The sequence below is a fragment of the Cyprinus carpio genome, chromosome A18 (genome assembly GCF_018340385.1).
Source record: "Cyprinus carpio isolate SPL01 chromosome A18, ASM1834038v1, whole genome shotgun sequence".
Lineage (NCBI taxonomy): Eukaryota > Metazoa > Chordata > Actinopteri > Cypriniformes > Cyprinidae > Cyprinus > Cyprinus carpio.
This window is the reverse complement of record NC_056589.1, coordinates 18,995,495-19,012,082: the sequence shown is the minus strand read 5'-3', so window position 1 is coordinate 19,012,082 and position 16,588 is coordinate 18,995,495. Positions and strand designations below refer to the sequence as shown.

At 36.6% G+C, this 16,588-nt stretch overlaps 2 protein-coding genes across 2 annotated transcripts; both read right to left on the bottom strand.

The window, feature by feature from the left end:
* LOC109110127 (synaptotagmin-2-like) lies at positions 1-6,976 on the bottom strand. The gene is made up of 7 exons (XM_019123170.2): positions 6,751-6,976; positions 6,263-6,458; positions 5,619-5,680; positions 4,974-5,381; positions 4,787-4,906; positions 2,765-2,876; positions 1-826 (listed from the first exon to the last, which is right to left on the bottom strand). The coding sequence occupies exons 2-7, from the start codon at positions 6,435-6,437 to the stop codon at positions 519-521; spliced, it is 1,185 nt and encodes a 394-aa protein (XP_018978715.1). The 5' UTR covers positions 6,438-6,458; positions 6,751-6,976; the 3' UTR covers positions 1-518.
* A 3,231-nt stretch (positions 6,977-10,207) lies between these two features.
* Positions 10,208-15,419, bottom strand: got2a (glutamic-oxaloacetic transaminase 2a, mitochondrial). The gene is made up of 10 exons (XM_042775252.1): positions 15,252-15,419; positions 13,196-13,352; positions 12,614-12,742; positions 12,460-12,519; positions 12,068-12,229; positions 11,788-11,892; positions 11,408-11,558; positions 10,910-11,075; positions 10,672-10,822; positions 10,208-10,557 (listed from the first exon to the last, which is right to left on the bottom strand). Exons 1-10 carry the CDS (start codon positions 15,332-15,334, stop codon positions 10,435-10,437), a joined length of 1,287 nt encoding a protein of 428 aa, XP_042631186.1. The 5' UTR covers positions 15,335-15,419; the 3' UTR covers positions 10,208-10,434.
* Positions 15,420-16,588: the final 1,169 nt, after the last annotated feature.

Here is a 16,588-nt window from a genome sequence, read left to right as displayed (position 1 = left end):
AAATTTTGAATTACATATTTTATTGTGCATCATTTCCAAACATCTCTAAATTAAGACAATTTGAATTTAGAATTCTTTTAATGCCAGCAATGAATTTAACCTTAGCAAGACAAAACAGTCAGCTACTGCATTCCAAAAATGTTGTAAATGTAATTTCTACCACATGATGCTATTAAACACAGTTCATTATTTGAGATGACACTGTGGCAGAAATGTTCCTGATCTGATGTCATGTGTACAATGACAAACTTTATACATCTCCACTGTTCTATATTGTCAGATGAAAAAAAAAAAAAAAAAACTAGTGATATTGGGTGTGAACGTGAGTTTGAAGTCTACTGGGCCAAGAGTGTCCATAGTTAAAGAAACACACGAATAAACATTTAAATTCAACATTTTGTTGTTCTTGACAGCGCACAAGTTTCCACATTCCAACCTGAAAACACACAAAACTAAGAAGTAAGGCCTCCCACCTCCGGAAATGGAAGCGTGTAAACGTCAATAAATATTAGGTGTCTTCAGATAAAGATTGAATGCCACTTAGCGATTGGCTGTCGTAGTGATTGCATCATCAGTTTCCAGTGCTCGTCCTCGGAGGTCTTGCCCTTTTTGATGTGGATATGACCAATCAAACGCTTGGAAGACTTCTTTGAAGGCTGAATTTCATAAACAGACACTATAATGGTGCACTCTCTAATCTGTTGATCTGGCAACACAAAGGTCAGGACCTCATTGAACACAGTCACCTCCCAGCGCTTCTTCTGTGTTGTACTCTGATGTCGAAGTTTGCAGTGGTTGCAGGTAATGCTGGTTCTGCCATAGAGAGCTGTGAGTACAATCAACAAATGCTTTAAAAATAATTTAAAAAGTAATTTTACAACATTTGTTAATTAAGCTTGGTTAATGTTAAATTTGAAAATACACTATTGTTTGTTGTTGGTTCATAATGAATACATTTGTACATTCAACTCTTAAAGGGATGATCCACCCCAAAACAAAAATTTTGTCATTAATCACTTACCCCCATGTCGTTCCAAATCTGTAAAAGCTCTGTTCGCCTTCGGAACACAATTTAAGAGGCCTGTGACTGTTCCATAGACTGCCAAGTAAATTCACTTTATTCAACAATTCCTTTGTTAACAGTCTTCTCTGTGTCCCTCCATATCACCGTATGCTGTGTATGTTCTTCTGTGTCATCCGCGCCACAAGGATGCGCTGTTTTCTTTCAAATCAAAGCTAAATACATGTAGAAACAGAGAATCCTTGTGGCGCAGATGACACAGAAGAGCATACGGTGATATGGAGAGATTGAGGAGATTGTTGACAAAGGAATTGTTGAATAAAGTCATTATTTTTGTTTTCTTCACTTACAAAAAGTGTTCCCGTCACTTCATATAACCCAGATTGCACGTCTAATGGCAGATGGAGTATTCTGACGACTTTCGTACCTTTTATGGACCTTGACACTGTTATTTACTTGGCAGTCTATGGGACAATCACAGGCCTCCCGGTTTTCATCCAAAATATCTTAAATTGTTTTCCGAAGACAAACAAAGCTTTTACGGGTTTGGAACGACATGGGGGTAAGTGATTAATGACAAAATTTTCATTTTGGGTGGAGTATCCCTTTAATTTTTATAAGGCTATCAGTAAGGGAAGATACATCATTATGCCAGTAGGTGGAGACACTGGTTATGAGTAATTCGTTCATTCTGCTGTGGATTTGTTTGAAATTATTTTCTATTAGCGTAGCAAAAATAGAAAAATAGATATACTGGTAATGCTTTGTCTAAGGTGGGAATTATTCAATAGTAACTTCTTGTTTGTGAATTGTTGGTAAGCAATATCACACAATCGTGCTGCATCTCAGAAAAGCTCCATGTCATCTTTTCTAATAAGTCTTATTATGGTTAACTAAAACTATTAAAATCGTTTTCGGTATTTGAAATAAAGCTGAAATAAAAGTAAAATATAAGTATTAGATGAAAAACCTAAAAACTGAAACAAAATAGAAATGTTGCCTTTGCAAATAACAGAAATAAGGTTAAAACTAAAGTTTACAAATTAATTAAAGCTACAGAAATAACTAATTTTATATATATATATATATATATATATATGTCACAGAACATGTTTCCACTGCTCCAGAGTCCAGTGACGGCATGCTTTACACCAGTCTGCTTTGCATTGTGCTTGGTGATGTGAGGCTGCTCCCAGCTCCTGTCGCACAGTTTGTGTGCTGGTTTTAATCCAAGTTGAAGTTTAGAACTCATCAGCTATGGAAGTTGGTGACTTTTACGCACCATGCGCCTCAGCACTCAGTGACCCCGCTCTGTGACTCTGTGTGGTCTTCCCCTTCTTGGCTGAGTTGCTGCTGTTCCTAAACACTTCCAGTTTCCAATAATACCAATAATATCTAGCAGGGATGACATTTCACAAACTGACTTATTGCAAAGATGGCATCCTACCACAGAACCAAACTTGAATTCACTAAAGCTTTCCAGATTGACACATTTTGTGTTTGCAAATACAGACTGCATGCTTAGGTGCTTGATGTTATACACCTGTGGCAATTGGTCTGATTGGTCTGATTGAAACACTTGAATTCAATAATTAAGAGGTGTGTCCCAGTATTTTTCTCCATATATTAATGTGTTAAAGAATAAAAATGTATAAGTTTGCAGCACAGTTAACAGTGTAATTTATTTCAAATACTCTTTAACAATTCCATTCATCTGTAAGTATACGCTTAATTATTCCTCACCTCTCTCAGTCTTATTGGGATGACATACTGTGCGGATCTTCAACACTCCCACCTCCAGCCTCTGAGATGTAGGCATGTATTTCAGAGAGAGCAGTACCTCACCAACCATATCCTACACAGAAAATATACCAACTGTTTTTCATCTCATAATTTCCAATTTGATATATTGAAACCCAAAAGGACTTAATGACTATACTGGATTATTTTTATTTATCACAGCACATTGATTTTCCTACACATTCTCATTCTTATACCCTTGATTTAATCTGCTCTGCTGGTATTGACAATGTTTGTGTCCAGGGTCTGGACACAATTTTCTGAGATCAACCAGCTTATCAAACCGCCATCTCCCTTTCCTAATGTTTCTTCTGACATCTGTGAATATGTTCTGACATTTAATACACAAAATTGACAATATCTATCAATCTTTTTCTTTTGCTCCTTCAGAACCCTATGCCTCTCAGATACCCTGTCGACTCTCTAACTTTACACTCACCAGTACATCTGTGGTTGAGCAGCTGATTATGAACTCTAACTCCTCTTCCTTTCAGCTAGATCCAGGCCTGATCAAAAAAGTTCTGCCTTGTCTCATTATACCCATCACTCACATGATAAACAGATCCCTTATGACTGGTTATGTACTGGACTGAAAGTAGTTGTGATCACCCTGGTACTCAAAAAACCTGGCCTTAACAAAACAGTCCTGGGTAATTTTAGACCAATCGCCAACCTCTTGGACTTGAGCACAGCTTTTGAAACTGTTTGACATACTATACTTCTTGTTTCTCTGTGATCGGCATTACAGAAACAGAAACTGAAACTGAAACAGTGGCTAAGTTCATATCTCTCAGACAGGCAATAGTCTCTTGTTCTGTCACTTTTTCCCGTGAAATGCCTCAAGGTTCTGTTCTTGGTCCACTTCTGTTTTAATCTACATGCTTCCTCTGGGTCAGATCATCCAGTGCTTTGGTCTTAATTTCCACAGTTAAACTGATGATATGCAAATCTATTTTACTGCACAGTCCAATTCTGTTTTTCTTCTCTTTTCTTTAACATCTTGCCTACATGATCTTAAAGTATGGATGGCTCAAAATTGCTTAAAGTTAAATACTGAAAAAAACAGATTCTTTTAGTTTTTTGAATATATTTTGTATAATTTTGTATTTTAGTTGTCTATTAACATTGACGGAGCAATAGTTCATCCCTACCCCACTATACGTAATCTTGGTGAACTATTTGATTTCACACTATGCTTTGAACCCCATATAAACCAGCTTGTCAAGTCCTGATTTTTCCATCTATGCAAAATTGTCCATATACAACCCTAACTAAATCTCAAAGATGCTGAAACTGTTAATCATGCTTTTAACTATAAGCCTGGACTATTGTAACTCTTTGTTATATGGCCTACCTAACAAAGCCCTTGATCATTTGCAGCTAATTCAAAATTCAGCTTACATTTACCAAAAAAATCAGCCCACATCACTCCTGTCTTACAGCAATAACTTTGGCTCCCCGTTATCTATTGTATTCAGTTTAAGACACTCACCCTAGTTTTCAAAGCTTGTCATCGTTCTGCACCTTCTTACCTTTCTGAATTAATTAACCCCTACTCGTACGCTGGGATCGAGTTCTGGGAATTTGCTTGCAGTTACCTAAGTTCCGACTATCTAGTGTGGGTGGCAGGGCTTTGAGCATTTCATCTCCTAAGCTCTGGAAAAAACTTCCTCAAATATTCAGTGCTGTCTCTTCACTCCAGAGCTTTAAAACTGATCTCAAAACTCACTTTTTTACAATATGTTTTGTTAATTGATGGTCTACCTCGTTTTTCAGTTCCATGCTTGCTTTGGTTAATTATCTTGTACACTATAAGATCTCTGTCTGCCTATTTGTTTGATCATGCAACTGTATATTTGTGTTCATGTTATCTGTCAACTTCATGTAAAGCATCCTTGGGTTTTGGAAAGGCGCTATATAAATAAAACGTATTATTATTATTATTATTATTATTATAAAACTTACTTTCTTGGGTACTTGCAGTTCCTCTCTTAACTCCAGAGGATATGAGAGCTTCAGACTGTTCAGGGGAGCACGGGCCTCTCCTAGAATTTCCTGTCTTGAGTATTTATCAAAATCCCTAACCTAAAACAAACAATCCAAAGTGAATTAATGCGTCATGATAAAATAAGATGTAAGGTCCATTACGTACCTCAAATCTAACAGTGACTTTTGATACTTCCTCTTCAGCCAGAGTGCAAGAGAACTGATCTCCAAACACAGGACTGCAGCTCTTCTTCACTAGACGTGTCTGCCATTCCTCCAGAACACACTGCATTGAACTCTGCTCCTCATCCTCTCTTTCTGCCCACAGTAACCGCACCCAAACAAATGGGTCCACACTGTGACTGAAATCTCGCACGGCTAGATCCTGGGCATCCAGCACCGTCACCACCAGTCTGGACTGCAGCTGATCATAGAACAATGAAAAGCGCAGAGATCCCTGGATGTTCTCCTCTTCCAGATCTGCTATGCTTGCTAGATCTAAACTACTGCCCAGGTTAGTGTAAGAGGTCCCAGGTGACAGGCGGTGGCTCAGTTCTTCATAGTGAACCTCCATCTGATGGACAGAGTGTGTATCAGGTCTAATTTTCTAGCATAATCACATAGTGTTATTTGATATTTAGAAATACACACATGCGGTTGGCAACCAAAGCAAACCATCTGTGAAACATGTTTTTCATCCATTTTGTTTGGTCTAGGTCAAAGCAAGCAAAAACGAAGCAAGCAAACACAGTACAAAATGGATGCATTCCAGGTTATGAAGACAGTGATGGCTTATGTAAATGAATCTTACCTTAGCGTCATTTGTTTGTGTAGCATATTGAAAACCTCCACTCCTAGCCAACAGGCCATCTGCTAACAAAATATTCACTAGAATCAAATAGATGTAGATAGATATTTAGCATTTTTTTTAGCATTAGATTTTTTTTTTTGATTTTTGAAAGAAGTCTCTTATTCTAATCAAGGCTGCATTTTATTTAATCACAAATTCCAGTCCAGTTTAGTGTCACGTGATCCTTCAGAAATCATTCTAATATGCTTATTTGGTGTTTATCAATATTTTTTGTTAAAACCATAATACATATTTTTTTTTTTTTTTGATGAATAGAAAGTTCAAAAGAGCAATGTATTTGAAATAAAAATGTTTTGGAACATAAATGTCTTTACTGTCCCTTTTGATCAACTTAGTGAATCCTTTTTCAATAAAAGTATTCATTTCAAGTATTCAACAACAACAAAAATATATTACTGTCCCCAAACTTTTGAACAGTACTGTAGATATAATAAATAATGTCATACCTCTTATTCAATACTGTGCAACTAAAGCCACAAATATTAAATGCTTACCTAAAACTACACCTGTATCTTCTAATATAATCTTGTGTAATATTAGGTCAAATATAAAAAATCAACCAGTTCATTTTCATGGTAACTTACCAGGTCTTTGTGAAACAGGAAACCGTGTGCAGTGGCGGTAAATCTGCCATATCAGAAGGCAGAGGGCTATAAGGAAAAAGACAACAGATATGCCCAAAATACTATATTCCAATTCCTCTGAGAATGACAGTTGAATTTCTCTAAAGGTCAAACCCAAAACGGCAAAGAAAATCATGTCTTTTTGCCATGGACAGGCCTGGAAAAGAAGGACATAAAGTTACTTTTGTTGGGTTTACTTATATTGCTTAATATTCATATTTAACCTGACAAGAATGCGATTTATATAACATTTACTGTACTATTAGCAATATAGTGTTTTTCATAGTATATAAAGTATACAATACATAGTTCATGAAGTATTTGTTTAATAATATATCTGTCTATTTTAAGATACTGTTCGGGGAAAGACAAGGGTGGATTCTCGCAGGTTTTGATGTACTTCATTTATATTATAAAAGGAAAACAAAATAAAAGAACCAAAGGCCTACCTTTTTGAGCTTTAATTTTCCTCCATTAGTTCCATTTTGGGAATAAAGTATGAGCGGAGTGGCTCCATATTCAGACGTAGTTGAGAGCAATCACCTGACAGACGATCAGCAAACACAAGGGCAAACCTGTTTGATCACTTGTTCATTCAGGTCTTATTAAACAGGCTTCGTCTGTGCTGCCTTCATGAATCTACAGCTGAAACATAAGATGGATACGATGTGTTTCACTGGCAAATGTAGAACTGCTCTCTTCTTTTTCTAGCTCTCTTCTGCTTCTTTACTATTACACTGTGCAAATTCAATGGCCAGTTTATCACTGCCTGTATCCAAATAGCCACACCTTGTGAGATTAGATAATTGCTTATGGAAAAGAGTGTCAGTATTGTAGACAGGAGAACCTCCATTTGCCTTAGAACAAAATAATATTCATAGACGTCATATTCTACACAAAAAAAAACTGTAGATGATTCTATACTACAACACAAACAGATGATTGTTATGATGCGGTAATTCATAATAGTATAACTGACATAACTGCACTGTGCAATGAGATATACAAATATGAACTAAGCTGAACTGTTTATTTACTTGAAAGGCTGCATAAGAAAACAGTTATGTCTTCAAATTTGATATTCTGCCACCAATAGACAATGCAATTATTAGAAAAGTAAATCAGAAGATAAAAAATGTTACTAAATACAGCTTTATTCATACATATACAGTTTTATTATTTAAAGTTAACAATAATAGCAAACTCATTTAAATGTCAGTACAACTTTTAAAATGAAACACCTTCAACAACACATTTTTATGCTTTACAAAACAATAATAAAATAAATGATAAATAGGATGTAATGTAGTTTTTCTTGTCCTTGAAGGACTGCCATACCCTGCTTAAATTGTGAAAAACGTTCAGAACTGTGGCTGTTTGCTGCAGTTAAACAACATAAAAGTGGTGAAACGTTTGTTCGTTATTTACCAAGCATGATGTTATCATCATTTCAATGCTTTCAATGCCAATATGTCACAATAGTTTAATCATGATCCTCTCTGTTCGCTGTCACATTCACAATCCCAAATATTAAAATAGCATTTCATAAGAAAAATAACCCTGAACAAGAATGTTGATTATTGAACAAGTTAATATATGTACATACATACAGTACATACTACTGTATATATATATATATGTATATATATATATATATATATATATATATAGCAAAACAATAATAAAGCTCCTATTGCTTCTTGCATCTAAAAAAAAACATCTGCAGCATCACCAGGGTAGCTGTTCACCAGTATACTGAAGAAATGACCCATGATCCTTTTCAGTCAAACAACCAATCACATGCCCATCCCTATTTCAGCATTTGCAGCTGCTCGCTTCAGCAGTGGGAGCATGGCCTGCATGACAAGTTCTGTAAGTCAGTAAGTTTTTAGACATTTGTGATGAGCGTGTACATATGTGCATATATTGTTTGTAGATTTAATTTGCAAAATGAAACCTTGGTGATCATCAACAGGGGCAACAGAGTTGGTATGGAAGTTTTCCAACATCTTGTCTGCAGTGACTGTCTCAAGGTTGGCAATTACATTAATTCCAGCATTGCTGATGAGACAGTTGAGACCCTCCTCTTGAACAAGCTGTTCTACCTCAGATGCAGATCTCTCTATATTCTCCTGACTTGTAACATCTAGTAACAGAGATGTCCACGATTAACACAACAGAGTCAGGTAAAAACAATCTCTAATTTCAAATACAGCTTCTTTTAGATCTGCTGTTAATAACTGGTGTGTCACCACCCAAAAAGTTTTTTTTTTCTTCTCTCCACGGAAGGGAGAACATGACCTCATACACTAAACCACTGAGAAAATAATGTATGGTAAAAGAAAATCTGACCCTTCCCCATTTACATTAAGTTCAAGGCAAACACATTTGCTGTTGTTTATATATTTATAAAACTGTCAATAATATGGTAGTTCATGGTAATATTAATCCTTTATTTCGTCCCTTGAAAGATTTTTTGCACAAAAAAAAAAAAAAAAAAAAAACTGTTGTTAGCTTGCCACCTGACCAAAAAAAAAAAAAAAAGGGTCATGAACCAAAACTAGCCAAGAGCTTCTGATCCAACTAGATAGTGCTTGAGTACTTACCCAGTTTAATAATGTGTACGTTTTGATGCTCTTCTGCCAAACTTTGCAATTCCTATGGTAAAACAAACAGGCTAAACTTTTTCTTTTATCATCATCACACGTGCAGCTTTTAGGGCCACGTATTAATTAAACCACATGCAATATCTATTATTTTACAAATTAATTTATCACTAAAAAGCTAAATCGTATGTACACTTATCCTTATAGATCAATATAACTTAATATAAAATGTTAATGTCTCCTGCAGCTAATATGACTGTAAATGATCTGGGGTTGGTTTCTAACGTTTGTATAGTAGGCCTAATGCAAATACTGCTGTCTGCTCGCAGCATTACCTTGGCTCCATCTGGTTGCAAGCAGTAGCAGTGATAATCTTCCCAGGAGAGAAGCGTCCTGTTACCAGACTCTCAACTATCTACATGCCGAGACCTTAAACACGTGAGTTTTCGTTGAGCTCACCTTTATTCTTTTGTTCATTGTTTAATCAGAGTCATACAGTAGGCCATCACTCGTGACATTTCATTTCGATGTCTGTTCCGGAGAACTTCTGGAGAAATTTAATGAATCGCTCAATTTGCTTTAGGAACACATAGCTATACAAATATATATATATATATTTGAACAGTTTTTCAAAACAGAATAATCCTTTACAAACTGCATATTCACATAATCAGCATCCACACACATTAAACAAGCAAAGCTTTCCTTAAAGCATCAATTAACCACTGAAATATCAGTTATATGTTATATCAGTTATAGTATGTGTTCAGTTTTCATTCCAAATGAATCTTAATTCGATTTTTCACAGATGCAGTGACAGATTAAGTTTAATGGCCAGGATAAAACAAAAAATTGTGTGAATGCATAATAATTTATTAAATGATTTATGTGTAACATTTGGGAAATACTAGACACTAACACTACGGGCAATCCTTGATCACTAGTAGTAAGCTTTCAGTAGCTCAGTATAGAATAAGTGCCTTATAGTCATAAACATGTCTAAGAATCCGTTACCGCTTAAAGACCTTTGGTGCCAAATCATCATTTTGATAAGTTTAATCGTTTATGCACCTCTAGGTGAAGTGACTATGATAAACTGGTTACAGTCCTTGAAGGCTTTTGCAATTAATGTCCAATCTGGTTTACTCCTTTCAGTGATTTCTCTAACATAAAGCATATAGGGTAATCATTCAATCACTCTTATTTAGAGTTATTGTTCTGAAAACTTTTTTTTTGGTTTCTTTATTTTAAATTATATAGGGTTTTTATATCAGTTTCAGGGAAATCATGATAAGCAATATTCTTTAAAGCTTGTTTTTATCATCTTGAAAGGAAGAATCCTGCCTTAATTCATCGAGTGGCTCACATTCAGAGTTATGAATTAACACCAAATCAAGTGAACTGGAAATCTACATTAGTCCTATTTCATATCTGGTCCTAAAAGACATGCAGCAGAGGACTTTCGAATCATCTAAATATTTTTTTCTTGCTCGCTGTCTGCTGCAACTATGGTGTCTAGTGCCAGCTTCACTTGGTAACAGCGTGGATGGCGTGTGCTAGATATCCCACGTTTGCAGACGTCACACCAGCCACAGAGATCCGCCCATCTTTTGTCATGTATATAGAGAATTCTTTAATCAGACGCTCCACCTGACAAACAGCCATAAAGAAGACAAGCAGAGAAAAGCCAGTGAGAAAAGGCTGATAGTGAAAATAACCGAGACCTTATCAGAGATTCCCAGAATGCACTTTCACTTGACTTGCCTGCTCCGGTTTGAGCCCTGTGAAGCAGAACATTCCAATCTGGTCAATGACATGCTGCCAGTTGTGAGTGGAGCCCTCCTTCTTCAGGTTCGACACAAGCATCTCCCTCATCTTAATGATGCGGTCGGCCATGCCTTTCACCTCCACAAGCCTAACAGAGAAACAGTAAAGCGACAGTCTGTATAGCTCAGTTCTCATTGGCTCATTGTTTGTGATGGGATTTTATCTCAGGACTCACCATTCTTTGTAGAGTTCAGGCGTGTTGAGAATGGTGGAGGCGATACGAGCTCCATTCATAGGGGGATTGGAGTAGATGGGCCGTATGAGAATTTTCAGCTGGGATTCCACACGCTTAGCCTCTTCAGCATCCTTACAGACCACCGTGAAGCCCCCTACACGCTCACCTGAAGACACAAAGGTACAGAGCACTGACTTTCCTATTCTTAAGTATTATTAATAATAATTATAATATTCCAGTTAAAATATAAAAACATTATATATCTCAAAGCATGATACATTTACTCAAGAAGCAATAAACAGTATAAACAAGCTAAAAACTAGTGAACAAAATTTTACCTGCGTGAAAAGTAAAAACACACTTACATTGCTATTCAAACGTTCGGGGTCAGTAAGATTTTTTTTTTTTAAATTGTAATAATATTTAAACATTACTGCTTTTATTGTATTTTTGAGCAAATAAATGCAGCCTTATATATTTAATATATTTGATGCTCACCATACAGGCCCATGTTCTTAGCAAAAGACTGGGACAGAAGAATGTTGTGCCCCTGCTCAATGAAATAACGCACAGCCCAGGCGTCACGATCAATGTCACCACTGGCAAATCCCTGGTAAGCCATGTCAAAGAACACCAGGAGATTTCTTTTCTGTTGAAATGACAGCGAAGACACTTATTATCACTGAAAAACTCATTCATTTGAGACTGAGGACAGTCATTCTTTTATCAGCCCAACTGGTCAAACACAAGGATAATGCAAGGACAAGATAATGTATAAGGCCTTCCAACTATATCTCTCTGTCACTTCACTGAGAAACTTTTCTGAGACCTGCGTTCAGCTGGATTTTGTACTTTAATTTAATGCCAAATCCCGTTACCTTGATCAGAGCAGCCATCTCTTTCCACTGCTCGGGCCTTGGGTCCACTCCTGTGGGATTATGAGCGCACGCGTGCAGAACAATCACACTCTTCTCAGGGATTTTCTGAAAGGGATTATTATTAAATAAATACATAAATCTTATTTCATTTGTAGGATCCCCCCACACTTTATTAATACTTGACTATGCAGAGAAAAAGGGGTTCAAAAGAAAAGACGAGAGCTAAAAATGCAACAAATGTACAATGTTTATCCCTAAAAAGTACAAACATTTTTCTTACTGAAATCTCATCCAAGGCTCCTTTAATGTCAAACCCACAGGTTTTGGGGTCATAGTAGGAGTAGGCCTTTAGCTGCATGCCTGCATCTCTGAAGATAGGGGTGTGGTTACCCCAGGATGGTTTAGGCAGGTACACATCCCGGGACACATTGTGGAATCGTGACTAGTCAAGTAAAAGTGAGAGAGATGACTACTTGTGGTGAACTACAATTCAAACGTTTTAACCCCCTTTCAATCAATAACCACCAGATGTAACAATAGAGTCAACAGTGATCACATTATTTCAAAAGTATTATGTCAAAAAAAAAAGAAAGTCTTGAATTGAAGCAATCAGGTCTAACACAGCATTACAAACTCAAAGTTGAAGCAAAAAACGATATGAAAATATCATACCACAAAGTTAGCACCAACACGAAGAGATCCAGTTCCAGAGATAGTCTGGACGGTGATGCTCTGTGGGCACAGAAATCTGGCAATTAACAATCACATCTAATAATTTAATAATCAAAAGACTTCCTTTCAAAATGGTTTGCTTTAAAGTACTTACTCTTCCACTCTTTAAGACCTCATTATCAGGTCCAAGAGCCAGCTGAGCACAGGCCTTTGAAAATTCTGCCATCCCTCCAATAGGAAGGTACTCTTTATCCAACTTCTTAGCAGCAATCTGGGCCTCAGCCTGACAATACCAAAATCTGTCATTTGTTTTGTGCAGGGATTAGAATATTAAAACTTTATTTGGCTGCTTGGAAATGTATAGCATTATGGACAATTGCTGTTTTAAATGCAGGCCAGCTATAAAACAAAAAAGCGTTTTAGAAGGTAAAATAGTATAACCAGGGTGAAATATAACAAGATAATAGCATAACATATGCCAATTGTTACATTATAATGAAAGAGATAATTCACCCAAAAATGAAAATTGTTCATCTTCTACTCCCCCACCCCCCCAGACTATGGAAGTCAATGGCTACTTTTTGGTTAACAACAATTTTCAAAATATTCTCTTTGTGTTCAACAGCTGAAAGATATGTATACATGGTATGAAATCTCGAGGGTGATTAAATATAACAGAATTTTCATTTTGAGGTGAACTATCACTTGAAGGTGTTTAAGATATGCAAGATGGCACCTTTCGGACACAGTTGAGAACAAACGGCTTGCCCTGATCGTCTCTATAAGCTCCTACTCCGAGGTTCATCTTCTTGGGGTTGGTGTCACGCTTGAACGCCTCTGTGACACCCAGGATGGGATCAGGGGGTCCCATCTGAACCTCAGTCCACCATGAGCTGAAAAAAAAAAAAAAGAATACTCATTTATGTTAACTATTAAGTGCAAGTATGCTGCTCCAGTCAAATAGTTATGACTGCGCACTGTCATAGGAAAGTGATATATATAAAAGTCTAATTGAGATTTAAAAGTTAAGTTACATTTTACTTTCAGTCTTGCATAAGCTTTTGGAAGTAACTGAGGTCAAACACTCTCGTGAACTCCAAAGAATGTGGAGCAGTGCCGAAGCCTTAAGTTCAAGCATCCCTAATATTTAAAAATAGACCACCTTGTCTTTACACTGTCTGATTCTGAAACCAATTTGCATATACATTAGGAGACATATCTACCCATTCTTAGGACATCTTATTAAAATGTTCTCCAAGTTGTATAAGTTTATAAGGCGATTATCATTACAGAGCTTCTGTTCTTTAAACCGGAAGGAAAGTCATTAAAAGCTTGAACTGCACTGCTAAACTCCTCTACCACCATTAATGAGACTTACAGTCATGTAGTTAAAATCTCCTCTACTGTTAAGCATGTTGCATGCATGTATTTGTTCTGATGGATGTCTGGCACACACTTTCAGAATAAAGAATCTGTTAGCTTGCACAGGCAAACAATAGGTCACCTCTGTAATTACCGGTGTAAAATGAGAGTATAATTCCAATCTAAACCCCACCCACATAAAGTAGTGCAGTACTCCTATGAAAAGAAGTGTACAGCACTCCACCCTCTGCATCAGAACCAATCATGTGTCATGCTCACACACTACCCATTTCAACCGGGCTCTAAATGTCAGTCACCTTGTACCGATCAGCAACTAGAACTACAAATAAAACCGTACTACGTGCACAGTTGCTCCTCTCACTTTTTTTTTGCCTTTGAGACACACTGCTACTTTTTTTATCCTCAACAACAAGCAAAACCCAAAATGCATAACATTAATTAATAACAATAATGTTTAAGGACCATTTGGGGTTTTATGTAGGCATGTTTCTGGCTGAGAACGGGCTGTAGGGATTGGCCAGTTTTGAAGAAGTAGGTGTAATGAGGTGTTACAAGAGAATGTTCTTTTTATCAAGTTCCTGCTCAAGTCACAGATAACTTCAGTCACGTATAATTAAGTAAACCCAAAACGGACAAATAAAAAAAAATATATATATATTTAAAAGTTAAAAAGAAGAATAAAAAAGGGAATGTAGATATAATGTAGATATAAAAACAAAGTAAATAAAATAACCACATAAAATAAATGAATTAATATTTTCTTGAAGTAAAATATTTAAATGTAGCTTTATTTAAATGCTAGCTGACAAATTTAAGAGAGAATTACAAATGACTGAACAAGTAGATAAAAATTCCCAGACACAAATAAATTGAATGAATAAAATAATAAAAATTAAGTACCCTAGCTAGGTGCCTGGCAACCTGCAGCAACAGTGGTTACTGATGTAACTTTATACTTTCACTAATAGAGACAGCAACAACAGAACTAAAAATCCTTCTAAGGTGGCTACTTTGTTTAACTCGCACTAATCATGCTATAATACCACCAAACTTACATAGAAAAATCTATGAAGACCTAGATTAGTCCCAGGTAGCCAGTTAGGCCTAGTTGAACATGACATATCTGAAATATGTCGTCAATCTGCTGATCTCATGATATATAACTTCTGACACTGACCGTCATCATATGGTGTTAAAATGTCTAGTTGAAAGATAAAAACATTAATAGCATTAATGCATTTATAACTATTAAAAGCACAAGGGCAATATCTCGTGTTACAGCAGAGTAGCATACTGTAAATTTCAAGGGTGCTGTGCTGCTCAAATGCTCAGTACGCTAACTTGCTAGCACAAGCTACCTTGACAACAGAGTGTTTAACTTACATAAGAAAAATAAAGACTCCAGTTACCTTGCACGGAGTTGTAGGACTGCTAAAACAGGGGCCTGAGCCCCGACACCAGTCAAAATCTTGGTAGATTTCAGCAGGGCCATTGCTGGAAGCGCAGATGACTTGGTGGAAGACAAACGCACACTAGCTGGCGACTAGAACTCTCTGCTGCTCGAGTGGTTTATAGCGCCTCCAAGGACGTTGCATTGCATCGCGGCTGGAGACAAGAGGTAGTACAGTAAACGAGACAGGAATAGGACTGAGACGTGGGCTAGAGGACTGAACAAGCAAATGGTCTGATGAGATTAATACTATTAAAGTAGTTGTCTATATATCCCTGCTGGAAACAAACAAATAAACTAAAAACCCGGCTGGCTGATTTTACCTGGTCTTCCAGACCGGTCATAGTTGGTTTAGCAGGCAGGTTTTAGAATGGTTTTGACTTCTTTAGCTGCTCAGACTGTGAGACCAGCTCACCAACCAGCTAAAACCAGACTAACACCAGCTTGGCCAGGCTGGGAGACCAGCGCTGACTGACATAAACCATCTAAGACCAGCCAACCTTCAATGGTTTTTGTATTTATTTAATTAATTATATATTTTCCCAGCGGGGTGACACTAAGGAAAGAGGATGTCAGTCTTGGCCATTTGGATTTGTTGTTGAGGTATTACGTAAAAAGATAATTGTACTTCATCTTTTGTTGTTTTTTTGGTGTTTTTATATATTTTTGGTTTTGTGAAAGTGTATTTTTTTAAAAGTAATAAAATATTAAATGTCATCAATAAAATTATGACATATTTATTAGTCTAACAGGCAGTATTAATATTTCCCATCACTTTAGCTCCCCTAGGAGACTTTTACCCAAATGTGTATAGGCTATAGCATTTCCATAGGTCCAAACATTTCTTCAGTCTTCATAAGCCTTGTTGGTCTCAATTTTGCTCTAAAACCAGAGAATTTACAAGTGATCTGAGATCCAGCACTTGCATGAGAGTGAAGCAATTTGCATATTGCCATACTAGTGCAATTATAATAAAAGGCCACTTGGAGTCAATGTTGCGCCACACATAGCAGCACTTTAGTGAACCCTTGCTATTTAAAGAAGTGCAAATATAGGCTCACCTCTTACAAACCTGCCTTGGGATATAAAGGATGATGTCTTTGTACTGCAGCTCTAATATAGCAGATCATCTGCCTACAGTTGTTGCGCCCTGCAGTTTAATTTCATTTGCTTTAAATACTAACATATTATTACATATTATATTACTGACATAATCAAATTAACGTTATGATTACTGCCAGGAATGCTTGACATGTTTTCAGTTTTTTTATTTTTTGTGTGTGTAAAGAATGAGTC